The sequence below is a fragment of the Pleurodeles waltl genome, chromosome 3_1 (assembly GCF_031143425.1).
Source record: "Pleurodeles waltl isolate 20211129_DDA chromosome 3_1, aPleWal1.hap1.20221129, whole genome shotgun sequence".
NCBI classification, from domain to species: domain Eukaryota; kingdom Metazoa; phylum Chordata; class Amphibia; order Caudata; family Salamandridae; genus Pleurodeles; species Pleurodeles waltl.
The window spans coordinates 312,895,985-312,909,419 of NC_090440.1; the positions used below are offsets into that span (position 1 = coordinate 312,895,985).

At 42.5% G+C, this 13,435-nt stretch overlaps 1 protein-coding gene across 1 annotated transcript in view; it reads left to right on the forward strand.

The window, feature by feature from the left end:
- The first annotated feature begins 1,869 nt into the window (after window positions 1-1,869).
- ARPP19 (cAMP regulated phosphoprotein 19) overlaps window positions 1,870-13,435 on the forward strand; it is a 34,920-nt gene continuing 23,354 nt past the window's right edge. The window contains exon 1 of the mRNA XM_069222453.1: window positions 1,870-2,032. Within this exon, the coding sequence (XP_069078554.1) occupies window positions 1,973-2,032 (60 nt within the window). The 5' untranslated portion in view covers window positions 1,870-1,972. The remainder of the gene's footprint in view (window positions 2,033-13,435) is intronic.

Here is a 13,435-nt window from a genome sequence, read left to right on the forward strand (position 1 = left end):
ATAGACTAGAGCCCTGTAAACAGAAACAGCCTGAAGCCCATGAAACATCCAGCGCTCTGGTCAAATGCTATTAGCCTTTGAAAAAAGTAATCCCTAAGCACATGCTACATAGGCACAAGTGGAAGGGTACAAGTACTAGGGCCATGCTCCAGGTGAGTGTACAACTGCGGAAAAGGTGGGACAAAGAGCAAGGATTGACTACTAGCAAGCAAGGATGTTTTAAGGGCACTGAAACAAACCAGTGAAAAAGCAGTATAGAAGTATATACTAAAGTATATACAAGAGGTCTCGAATGCTCGACCTAAAAAGACAATCGGGAGAATGTTTTTTCCCCATTGAATTCTATCGGAGACGAGGCAATTTCAGTCGGGAGACAACAATAATAAAGCCATTTTTGGCTTTAAAAATCGTGAGTCCCCCGCCTGAATACGATCTATTTGTATGTATGATCCATTCAGCAGCTCGTTTCATATATGGGGCCAAAAGAAGCGACCACATCACACCCATTTTATCCACCCTCCGTTGGCTTCCCATAGAGGCAAGATCTATCTACAAAACTGCATGTATCACTCACAAAGCCTTGCACTCCTCCTCCCCTCGCTACCTGGTGAATAAACTGAAACTCTCTAGGGGCTCCAGACCATCACGTAATGCAGAAAAGTTATTGCTTGAACCTCCCATTTTCAAGAAGGAAAGATCGATGGCCCAATCCTTCTCAGGCAACGCAGTGAGAATCTGGAACTCACTTCCGCCTCAGCTTCGGACCACCACCTCTTCCCAGGCCTTCAAAACTGACCTCAAAGCTCTCCTCCTTCAAAGACACTTCCAAATTTAATTCAAGCCCTCTGTTTTCTGAAGGAAGTCCTTTCATTATAGGAAAATCTGTTCCCCATGCCTATAGAAGTGCCTTCCCTGGGTGTTTTTTGTGTTCTGAGTGTCTGCCATTTAGTGCAGTATTATACCTCTACCTGTATTTTGTACTCTTCTGTAACATGTACACGGCACCTTTCCTTCTACAACGTATCATTTGCTACCTCTTATATCTTGTTTGCTTTTGATACATGCACAACGGCCACCACTGCCTCATGTAACGTAACTATTGTTTTAGTGTTTTGAGTATCCACCATTTATTGCAATTTTTTTACCTCTACTCGTACTTTATTTGCTCTTGTATCCTGCACACGTCACTTTTTCCTTTCGTAACGTATTGTTTGCTACCTCGTGTATTTTTTGCTCCTGATACTTGCACAATTATCACTATTGCCTCATGTAATGTAACGTTTGTTTTGTAACAGGCTCACTTGTAATTCTTCTCCTCTTGTATCTTTACTTTGCCTATTGTGAAGCGCTCTGACACCTTCGGGTAAAGTCCGCGCTATATAAAAACGCATTAAATAAATAAAATAAAACATGAATGTTGATGATTTCTGCACCAGAATATGCACATACCGGTATTTAGCCTTGTTAATTTTCTGTGGATTTGACCTGTCAAAATTCATCTGGGGAGAGAATTGGGGGGAAGTCTTTTTACAGCGAAACTAGTAACTCGAATCCCTGTTTAAACAACAGGGTACCATTAATGCAATAGCGAAACAACGCTTTCTATTTTAGAAAGCGTTGTTTCGCTATTGCATTAATCTTCTATTTTGGAAAAAAGTCTAGGGCATACGGGAGGGACTTTACCGGGATGATTTAGTTCTTGACAATTAGTCGCCTTCAATTTCCGCTCAAAGTGCTCCCCTTAAACATGGCGATCTACGTAACACGGAGTGGCATCAGCCAATGACAGTCTCTTCCGGATCGGAGAGGTCCTTGTGACAGGATGGGGAGAGGTTGCGACTTGTCGGTACGCCTTTACGTCACACGCAATAAGACCGCCGGAGTAGGCGGTGCGTTCTGTGGAAAAGGATAGTGAGGGCGGTGTGTTTCTTTACTGTGCCCGTGTTACTGACTCGTGTCCTGTTTAGGGGCCATGTCCGCGGAGTACGAGCCACCTCGAGCCTTCCAAGATAACATCACTGACGAGCAGAAGGTGAGCGTCGGTATTCTGCTTGCCGTGCAGCCTCCGGTGGCTGATCTGTGCTTCGTTCTGTACTCTATAGTGTACTGTGAGAATAGGGCTTCTTTTCTCTGTAGGGTTTCAAGACCCGACAGCGCTATCCTTGCATTCTCTCTGCGTGGAAAGTAATATTTAAAACGTGTATTTGACGTGGTAAGCGTTGGACCTTGCTGCTCTTCGAGCCGGTCCGCCGCTTGTCAGCTCGTGGCTGCACCGCCTGCTGATGGGCGGCCGGGTCAGGCTCACCGGGGCGGATCCCACTAAAGCTTGTTACTTGTTCCTGTGACTGTGGTGTTGCTTTATGCCGTTGGTCAAACCCCCCGGTGCCTGTGAAAGCAGTGACGGTCATCGCCTGGTGCTGGGTCTCCGACGGTACTCGAGCCCCGAGTGACATTACTACCGTCAAGGAGGCCTCTGTCGTCTCTGAACGCAGAGCGTCTAGACGCCAAGCGCTCTTGTTCTCGGCTGCGACGCTGGTGTTTCTATTTATTTTTAACATAGACTGGGGTAGTGGTGTCTGCGACTTAGGCCCTTATTTGAGAGGTGTAGATTTTGTTACCTGTGTCGATTCGTAGAAGTGGTTGGCGCTTTTGCTGCCCCCGGCAGTTCTTGCATTGGTGCCACTGCACCCAGTTATCATCAGTGATTAACTATTCAAATTCGCCAACCTTGTAATAAAGTGCATGTCATCACTTGTACAAACCTTAGCGTGTCAGGTTATTCACTCTACTGTATGATTATGGTGTTCTTTTACCCGGTCCCCAGTCCTCATCCAGTGATCTGTCGTTACCACGTTGGCCTTTCGGCCACAGTTCGGTAGTTAATAGAGGATGCTCCAAGCGTATGTACGCACTGCATCTTTCTCTTTAAATAATCTCTGTTACACCTATATTTGTTGTTCTGCAATGACTGCAACACTAACAAGCATTTGCAATGCAGCGGGTCTCGCATTTGCTCGAATTTGAGCTATGAGTGTTGTAAAACCAAAAAACCAAGTGCTATCGCGCTATGTAAAACCCAATCTGTATATTTTCCCCCTTTAAAAAAGTATTTCAACTCACCGAGATATTTCACGAAAACATTGCCACTTAAGAGTGCTAAACACTTGCCACCCTCCATAGTGTCTACTGGATATGCTGTAACTGCATGCATAAACATACCTCTCAACTTGCCCATGTTATGGGGATGTTAACACCTTCCCTTCCCCTTGCATGATTGTGTGTATCAAATGGGCCGTAACCTCTCTCAAACACTGCAGATATTTAGACTAAGCGAGATAGTCATTCACCTTATTGTGAGGCCGCTGTGGTTTGAACCGCAGTCATTGGGCTTCTGCAGCTCATCCACTAGACCACCTCTCCACACTGTATTGTTCTTTTTAGATATTTAGGTTGAGCCAGATTTATTTATTTATATATGTATTAGTCCAAACGGGTTACAATCTGACAGTTGAACTGGAAAGCATCCGTTGATGAAGTTGTGGTGTATCTCTGGATGTTTCACTGCAAGTAATGTCATTTCGGCAAAGTGTACAGAAAGATATCTAGCGTAGTCCATCCTGTCATATATAAAACACCATTGTATAATAGAGCGTGTGGCGGTAAAATGCAAATCTCAATTTCCTTCTCGAGCAGCATGCAGCAGAGGCAGCAAGACATTTTCAGCAATATCCACATACGACATCCAAAATGCAGAGGTGACCCCATTGTCACAACAGGGATGCATCCCCAAGCTGTTTTACTCCGGCAAAGCAGCATTCTGCAAGAGGTCGCCTAATCTCTGTTGGCATAGGTCTTTTGCAAAGTCATTAAGATCCTTAATGAAGGACTAGACTACCTGAATGTTCTCTTCGTAATTCTTCTTCACCCAGGGGAGAAATTCCAGCCAAGCCAGTCTCAACATATCTTCATACACACACTTGTGTACTTGAACTGCACAATTGTACATACGACCTTCTAGTACTGATGATGTTGATCCCTCTGCTATTATGTCTGCTTCAGTTCAAAGGTCGCGAAGGCCAATGTCTTGATAGCGTTTTCCAAAAATGGACATGAAATTTCAAAATGCCTGAAAGGTGCCCATTCAAACAATGATCTTGTTGTATGTTGCTTTATGCTTCCACACAATCTGTTGCTTTTGCGTAGAGCTTGATCCAAGACCACTACAATTTTAGCTAAATACAATAATTCCCTTATCAGTGCTGACTGTTTCAAAATTTCAGACAGTTGTCAACTCAGTTGCAGGGGCATTAATGGTGGGCAAGTAGCCAATGGATTCCTGTGATACACCACCTAGGTCTTTACTACTGATGTTAAATCCTGTCTAACTTGGTATTATCTGTGCAAGGCTCTTGTCTTGTAACAACCCAGATTATGTTCTTATTTTGTGCATGTTTCAATTGATACTTTCCCGCATGACTTCAATACTTGTCATCAATGCTGAGGCCCAACTCCTTCACCAGAAATGTACATGAGCAATTCTTCAGTATTTGTTGTGATCAATTTTCTTTGATTTTGTTTCTCAATGCTTGGGAGAGGAGCTTCAAAAGATTGTGGTCCGAACAACTTGGGCTGCACCACTCTACCATTGACTCAATGCGTTGTCCCCTTACCAGTAAGAGTATCTTCCAACCTATTTGTGTTATCCCATGCTAAATTAGCGGGGACATGTGACTGAATGTCGACTGGAAGAACATTCTGCTCATCTAAGGTGGCAGCACGTTTCTGAAGACACAAGTCAGTATCATTTTCTTCCAGTTGTATGAAATCCCATGACCAAGTCTCTTTTAGAGTGTGAATGATTTCAACATTGCCTTTCAGCGTTTTTATGGCATATGGGAGCAACAATTGGTTGGGGGATTCTGCTGGCCATTTGTGACTGCATATATAATGTACTGACTGAACAATTGCATAAGTAAGGTGACTGTTTTGGACGACTCTGTGTTTTCTGGATCTCCAGTCAAAAGTCCTAATCGGAACCGTTTAAAGGTAATACAGCACTGTAAATGATTCTTCAGGGGTGCAAAATTTAATAAAATATCTACTTGTCCATGGTACAGGTTGCTTCTTATATCTACTTGTCCTGTACAAATATCTTCTTGTCCCTTTGGTGCCATGCCGTGCGGCAACAAATTGTGGCAGCAAACTCATTATGTAAGAGCTCCTATAATAGCCTCTCTGGTAATGCCAGGGCTACTGCCATAGTAGGGCTTGGATTCTTGCAATTTCAATCCCTTCTGTAGCAATTTCCTTATTTTGCCACCTTTCTGGAGATCTACGTACAGGGGCTGGAGGAAGCAATAGTTCTAGGGCTAGAATGCCTTTGAGTCTGCAAACCTACTAACTTGCATGTTTTTTAAGGATTTTCACCAGCTCTTCCTTAATCTTTTCCTATAAAAAGAAAGGTTGAAAATTTACTCCTGACAATGGCAAAAGTAGAACTTCTTCCAGGGTTGGGGGGGGGGGGGGGGTGCAGGGGAGTGGTTGGAGGGAAAGTGAACTTGTAAACGCTCAATAGACTTTCACATGAGCAAATCTACACATGCATGTTTGCCTATGGTAGAATACAGTTCACAGATATTTCATAGGAGTACAATTTCCTGGTATACTGCTTGTGAATTCATGAAAGCCACTAATTCAAAGACCTATACCATGTCATTCTTTAGAAATTGGGTCCCTAGTTAGGTCTGGGGATAAAGACATTTTTGTTGTTATTAAACTTCTATTTCTCTCTATTGGCTGGCTTTATTTTGAGTGATCACTTTCTGCTCTTCCACAAGGTGCATATTGGCACACAAAGTAGTTTTGTTCAGTGCCATGAACTACAGTGGCAATTACTGGCATAACTAAACTGGAGGGGGCCCCTTTGCAAAGAACATGGAGGGGCTGTCCCCTCTCTAGACTCACTCAGGGAAGGTACTGTGCTGAAGGACCCCTCTTAGGGGGCTGTGGAGCCTTTGTTACGCCACTGATGGCAACATGTGCTTTTAGATATCAAAAACTTTTTCGTTTTTCCCAGTGTTTGTTACAATGGTGAGAGCCTGGCAGCTCCCACAACAATAAAGTGTTACAAAAGCCATGTCAAAACAAGACCCGCATTGATGAAACTAAAATACTCACAAAAAATGTCAGATCGGTTGGCTTTGTCAGTGCTTGTTTATTTTCATGCTTCCCATAATCTTGTCAAATAATTACACTGATTTTTCCATTAGGAGTATTTTTTGGAAATACTAGCATGCATCAACACATTTTATTAAATGAAGCTTCAAAGAAATAGCACCTAAAAGTTCATAGTAGCAAAACGTATTTTTTTCCCCAGTTGTATTTTTTCTGAACATTTTATTTTAAAAGCAAAGAATCCTCACTCTTGCTTACAAACTTCTGCAACATTTGCATCTAATCAGAGAGCATTCTGGGAGCATTATACTTAGCCATATATTGTTAAACTTTTCAAACGTGTGAAATTGTTTTTTATTTTATTTTTTTACTGGAACCACTGTCAGTAATGCAGTGTGACCGTAAATCATGTATTTACAGCGTTCACCCTAATAATGCAGGACTTCAATTATTGAACCATAAATACAAGTTCCAACAGCATTAACATATGGACACACATTAACTCAACTGCAGGCGGTTCCCCTTTCTCTAAACTGGCAGACAAAGGGTTTGTGCTCCAGAGGGTTGGGCCTACTTGTCCCAAGGACAAAATAAACATGAAAACTTGTTGCCCTTGACTCCAAACAAGATGTCCCGGGTGTCGGGCGATAGGAATTCTGCATCCCTGATCTTTATCAACTTCTGATGGATGATATGGCCGTGGTGTTGTCAAGTTTGTTTTAATCATTGTTCTTAGGTGCAATGGTGTTAGATCAATGATCTTGTTCATGTATGTTTCCTCAACTTTTAAAACTGATAATACTCTTTTTCTCTTACAACGTCTTGGAGCATCACACTATCAGGTTGGGCCAATTATTTTCCTTGGTTGTCTGGGAATATGTGGAGGCTCACTGAACTCAAAGTCCAAAGTTCTTCTGATATGCTTCTTGGTTGATTTTGTTTATTACTTGTATTCCTCTGCGTGTCATGAGGGTTTCAAGCCTTTCAGTGAGAGTCGTCAAACGCGTTACCTCTGTTAGGAATAATCACAGTTCAAATGTATTGAAATAGTTCAACTTATGTGTCATCTCATATTTTTGTAGTGATCAGTCTGAATGCTAGATGCATGATCTTTCTTCTTTGCTTTTTAGGCTTTGTATAGTTCCTATAACAAGATGCATGGTAATGGGCTTCTGCAGCCATTATGTCCTTACTACAAATTGCTAATATCTTTGAATCACAATTAATGGTTGCACATTGTCTCAGCCTTTTGGCAATTCTAAGCTCCATGGCCTTGATTCATTTCTCACGTGTTGATGTTCCGTTGTAGCATTTTATTTTTCCACAAAATATACATTCTTCAGCATACACATTTGACTTAAACAGAAGATCATTAAGCGTATACTCAATCATTCCAGCATAATCACTGACATTTGCTTCAGCTTTTCACTTACAAGTTTATAAATCTTTCTTCATAGTAAACAGGCTCCTGCACTTCCTGTGGTGAAAAATACTTAGGGAACCGTGTTGCTTTCCACATTTCTCGCAATGTTTAACAGTAGAATGTGATTCTTTGGTCAATACAGGGGGAAAGCAAGATGGCGGCCGCTTGATTCGGCCGTGAACGTCTGCTCTGGCCAGATCCCATTCAGTGCAGCGGTAGCAGCTCTCTTATGAGCCGGCCTAGGGGGAAGCGGTTATCTTTGTGACTGGATACATTTTGCGGCGTCCTCATCTCCAGCGGCCGGATACACTGTAGCGGCGGGCTGCTACATTAAAAAATATTGCTGATACTGTTTTTTTTGTTGCCGGCGGATTACACGCCCCTTCTGAGAAATGTGCCCTGGCTCCCACTCGCTTTCGTTTGAGGGCAACGCCCGTTTTGCGGCCACGGACGCCAATCCTGGAAACCTTCAGATGCGGATTTACAAAACGGTTCGAATTTTTTTCTACTATCAGCGTCTGGCATTTGGTACTTATTGCAGTAACTCATATGTGTTTTGGAGAGTGAATGGGATAAAAATGCCGCCTAAAGGAGCGAAAAATATGACTTTGTCTGGACGTGGAAAACCGTTAAGGGTTAGCGCGTCAATTCGACAGGGGGCAACAGCGGATATAAAACATGGCTCGGGGGAGAAGACGGATCATAAAACCAAGAATTCCTCGCTGGATAGGTTTTTTGAGAGAGGGAAGGATATACTGGTAGGGGTTATAGATGAGAGGGCCCCCTCTGCTGTTGTGGTGGCTGATCAAACAAACACTATTGAGATGGAGGCTGATGAAAGGTTCCCCCCCCCCCCCCCGCAGGAAGGAGGGGGGGGGGGGGGCAGGTTTATGCCTCAGATGTAGTGTGCTCAAAAAAGCATGTTGTCGACAATTAGGTGGATCGGCTGAATAGCTTTCAAAATGATATGACACTGTCACATGTAGAAGAGGTGGGCCAACAACAGCAACAACAAAACTCCCCCGGTTGTGATGGAGCTAATAGGGTCGATAGCCCAGGAGAGGACTTGTTACATTTCGCTGGTACAAGCCCATTAAAACAGGGTGTTATTGCGTCACGAGACAATGAGATAACGCAAGGGGATAAGTTCTTCTCATTATCGGATCATTCAAGCTGGTCAAGTAATGAGCAATTGGACTTAGAGGCTGATAGGACTTCTTCGGAGCTTGATTCTGAAATGTCCTCCTTAGTGCTGGAGAAGGAGTTACATGAAAGTAGTAAGAATGCCACGGTAAGGAAGAAACAGGAAGAGAAGTGAACAATTAGGGCTCAATAAGCACTCTACTAATTCCCTGGATACTAAGGGTCTTCAGTGGGAATATTCTAAGGGTGATTTGACCCTACATGATAATACCGAAAAACAATCTAACCCAGTGTCGTTGGAAACCATATATCAAAGTATTATGGAACATCGAGAAGAATCTAAGTATGAGAGCCGTAGGACCCAATTAGCCTGTTGAAAGATGCAAATCCAAATTCGTCGGGTGGCTAAAACATGTTCGGAGTTTGCTACGCGGATGGAAGAAGTGGAGACTCGTATCTCTCATTTGGAAGATGAGGCTGGATCCCAGCAAGTGACTCGAAGCTATGGAGAAACAACTTGAGGATACTCAGTGGAAACTGACGGATTTAGAGGACAGACTAAGGCGTAATAACCTGCGAGTACTGGGTATACCAGAGGGAGCTTAAGGATCTGATACACATAGCTTTATGGTTGCACTTTTTAAGGAGGCCTTTCCTGATTTACAGCAATGGGATTGAGACAGAGAGATCCAAAGAGCCCACCGATTCCCCTTTAATAGAGCTGGGTTATCCCCAGCAGGAGTAAGTGGTAGGCCGAGAGCGATTTTAATCTCTCTGCTTAATTTTCAGGTGAGACAGGCTGTATATGATTGTGCCCAACCTTACTCTAGTAGCAAGGCTAAGGGGTGTGTGTTTTTTGTGAGGCCAGATTTCTGTCATACTACTGTTGAAAAAAGATGGAGGCTCCATCAGTTGATTCTTCCACTTCAAAATAAGGGGGCACAGGTCTTTCTGTTAAACCCTGCTAAATTGAAGGTAGTAATGTATAACAGGACCCAATATTTCACGTCAGAGGTGAAAGCAAGAGCCTTTTTGGGCAGACTAGGTGGTCAGGGCTCTTGATGTAGGGTTCCTGACTAATGGGGGGGAGGGTGGGGAAAGCAGAATGGGTAAGGTGTTGAGAGGTGGGAGGATGTGGTGGTGGTGGTAAATAATTCTGTGTCGTCGTTTCCCCCCACCCCCCCCCCCCACAACCCCCTGCCATTTTTTTTTCTTTTCAACCATAAAATTTAGACACAGATAGCATTTAGATAGATATAAAATGCTAAGGGTATGACGCTATAAGGTAGTCTTGAGGTTAGGTATAAAAAGTACAAATGCACTGGGTGGGACGGTCGGAGCATATGTGCTACCATCATTAGGGACAGTGGGATCCCATACTCTCCATGAACTGGGTGTAAGGACAAGGGTAAGGGTACGGGGGGTATAGGTGGGGGGGGATGGGGTTGGTAGTAGGGCTGGGTGCCAGGTGGTGGGGCAATAGGAGGGGGGAGGTGGGGGTTGGGGGAGCACTTGTATAGGTATTAACGTAAGGAATAAGTTAATGTGGACATGCCTGAAGAGGAGGATTAATAGGGCTCAAAACCAACAAGTAGGTTTGTTTAGAGGAAGGAGCAGTGTCGTGAGGCTGGTACAACAAATTGGTCAAAATGGCAAATAGATTAAGGATCTGCACGGTGAATATCTGTGGTTTTAATAACCCTCAAAAAAGGAAAAGAGTGGCAGCTGGTCTTAAACTGATTAAATCAGATTTGTACTGTTTACAAGAAACACATTTCATGGAGCAGACGTGAGCTACTGAGAGAACTCGGTTTAACACTTGTGGTTTGTACCCGACAGGAGGTATCGACACGTGGTGTCGCGATTTGCTATAATGGGTAATGTTCATGTTTGCCGATCTCTAGCAAGTGGTGATGGACGTTGGGCTCTTGCAGAACTCTGTGAACACGTTTAAATGTACTCTCCGTACCATATATGGGTCAGTTTTTGATGAGGCTGAGCTTCTGGATACGTTGAATGTAGAATTAACTGGATGGCCCTTACCATTAATTGTATGTGGCGATTTAAATATTCATCTAGAGGTAGGTAGCAACAGTATGGGTGCTCAGAGCTTATATCGGGGTCGAAAGCCTAAAGTATGGAAGGCTTTAAGGAGGTTAGCGGTGGATCACAGATTGGCGGACGTTTGGGCAAATATTAAAGCTCCAAACCCGGGGTATACTTATTACTCCTTCCCTCATGCGAAATTAGTACGGCTGGATTATTTTTTTATTTCACAAAGTTTAATTCAAGGGGTTGGAATAGAATGTAAGCCTAGATTTTTATCAGATCACAATCCACAAATTCTGTCTGTAGCAGTAAGGGGGCCAGTAAGTCCACGTCGTGTGTGGACATTTGATAGGAAACTGTTGGTCGACCCAGGATATATATCTCGTATGAGAGTGGATTCATCAATTTTTTTTTTTTTTTTTTTTTTTTTTTTTAAATCAATAGAAAGATGGCAGATTGCGGGATGGTATGGGATTCATTTAAAACCTCTGTGAGGGGTGAAACTCTTAGCTATAGTTTGGGAGTACAAGCAGCCAGGGGGAAAGAAATTGTAGAGCTTCAGAAAAGATTAATAGCAAAAGAGAGGGAATTAGCTCTTAAAATTACTAGTAAGGAAGATTTTACTTCTATACAGACTCAGACGATGATCCTCAAGGCTAGAATAAATGCTTACCTGAACAAAACAGTCGCAGCTGATTATCAAAGTCACCGGTTTGAGTATTATGAATATGGCAAAACAGGAAAAGTCTTAGCTAGGCGTATAAGGCAAAAGGCGGTCAAGCAAAATATTTTAAATATCACTGATATTAATGGCCAGAAACACGGACAGCTAGAAGAAATTTGAGAGGTCTTCAAGGATTACTATCGGGATCTGTATAGAGAGGATATAGGTCACTCTGAATAACTTCAAAAAGAGGCCAGCGGATTTTTGGGTGAATTAAAAAGCACAAGGCTCTCTCTCTCGAGGAACAAAGTGTATTAGATGCACCAATTCAAATTGGAGAGATAATTGAAGCCGTGAGTTCCTTGGCAGCGGGTAAGGCGGCTGGGCCTGATGCCATATCACTTAAGGTTTTTTTGACAGACATAAAAAGGGACATACATATCACTTTTTGTAAAGCACAGGCAGGCCAAGCACCCTTATCTTGGGAACACGCTAATATTATGGAGTCAAAAAAAAAAAAAAAAGGATAAACCAGCAGAGCTTCCCAGCTCATATAGACCAATATCTTTGCTGAATGTAGACGGGAAGATCTATGCAAAGGTTTTGGCCAGTAGATTGGCAAATGTAATAGCTAGTTTGGTAGGGAAAAAACAACATGGATTTATTCCCGGTAGAGATACGATCGATCATATAAGAATAATAATATCTATGTTTGATCTTGCAGATCTGCATCGAACAACTCTTGGGTTATTACTATTAGATGCCGAGAAAGCATTTGATCGAGTATCATGGAAGTTTTTATGGGAAACTCTGCAGTGGAAGGGTATAGGGAGAGGGTATATCACAGCTATGAAAGCCTTATATGTAGCCCCTAAAGTTAGAATTTGTATTGCAGGTTTGGAGTCAGGCATTATTTCAAGGGGGACCAGACAGGGGTGCCCTTGCTTTTTGCTTTATATATTGATACTTTTCTATTAAGATTAGAAGAATGCAAGAATATTAAACCATTAATATATCATGGAGAAGAATACAAGGTGTTTGCTTATGCTGATGATGTAGCCATAGTGACAAGTAGTCCGGAGGATGCTATTAAGGCAGTTGAAATAGAGGCAAGAGAGTTTGGAAGATATTCCGGATACAAGTTGAATTCTGGCAAGACGCAGATAGTATGTTCTGAGCATACCTCATTAATAGACAAGCGGGTGGTATCCGATGCGGTGTATTTGGGGGTTAAAATCACTTCTGCGGTCAATCGATTGGTGGAACTTAATTTCGCTCCATTGTTAAGTAGAATAAAAAGTGATTTAGATAGAATGCATAATTTGCACTTATCATTGGAGGGTCGTTGTAATGTTTTAAAAATGATGGTTCTTCCGAAAATACTATATTTATTTCGTGCTATTCCCCTCGAGGTTACTAAAAATTGGCTTAAAAGATTGGAAAAAATAGGGAATAACTTCTTGTGGGGATACGCTAAATCTAGAAGGGCGATGAAGTATATGACACTTCCTAAGGGTCGTGGTGGCTGGTCAGTTCCCAATTTTACACTGTATTACTATGCTTATTGTCTCCAACATATGGATCAACTTATTAGGGGAAGCCCCAGAGGAGTTATAGAATTAAATCAAACCTCTATCTATACTATGATGGCGGGCGGGGAAGCAAGCGGGTGGCTGTCGAAATTCGAGGAACCTAGTTATTTAAAAAAAGTAAGATTTAAGCCTTTTTTAGCCGCCTACAAGGTTTGGGCCCAGGTAAAACGGAGTATGGGATTGGGAAGGATTACAGCCTATACACCAATGAATTTCTCTGCTATTCCTAATTATATTTTTAAAGATCCTATATTAGCGTTTTGGCGCTCTAGGGGAATAAAGAATGTTGGAGACATGTATTGTAAATCTGGATGTAAATCCTTTATAGAGTTGCAATCTCAATATGGTTTACCTAAGACCCATTTCTTCAAGTTTTTGCAAATACGAAAT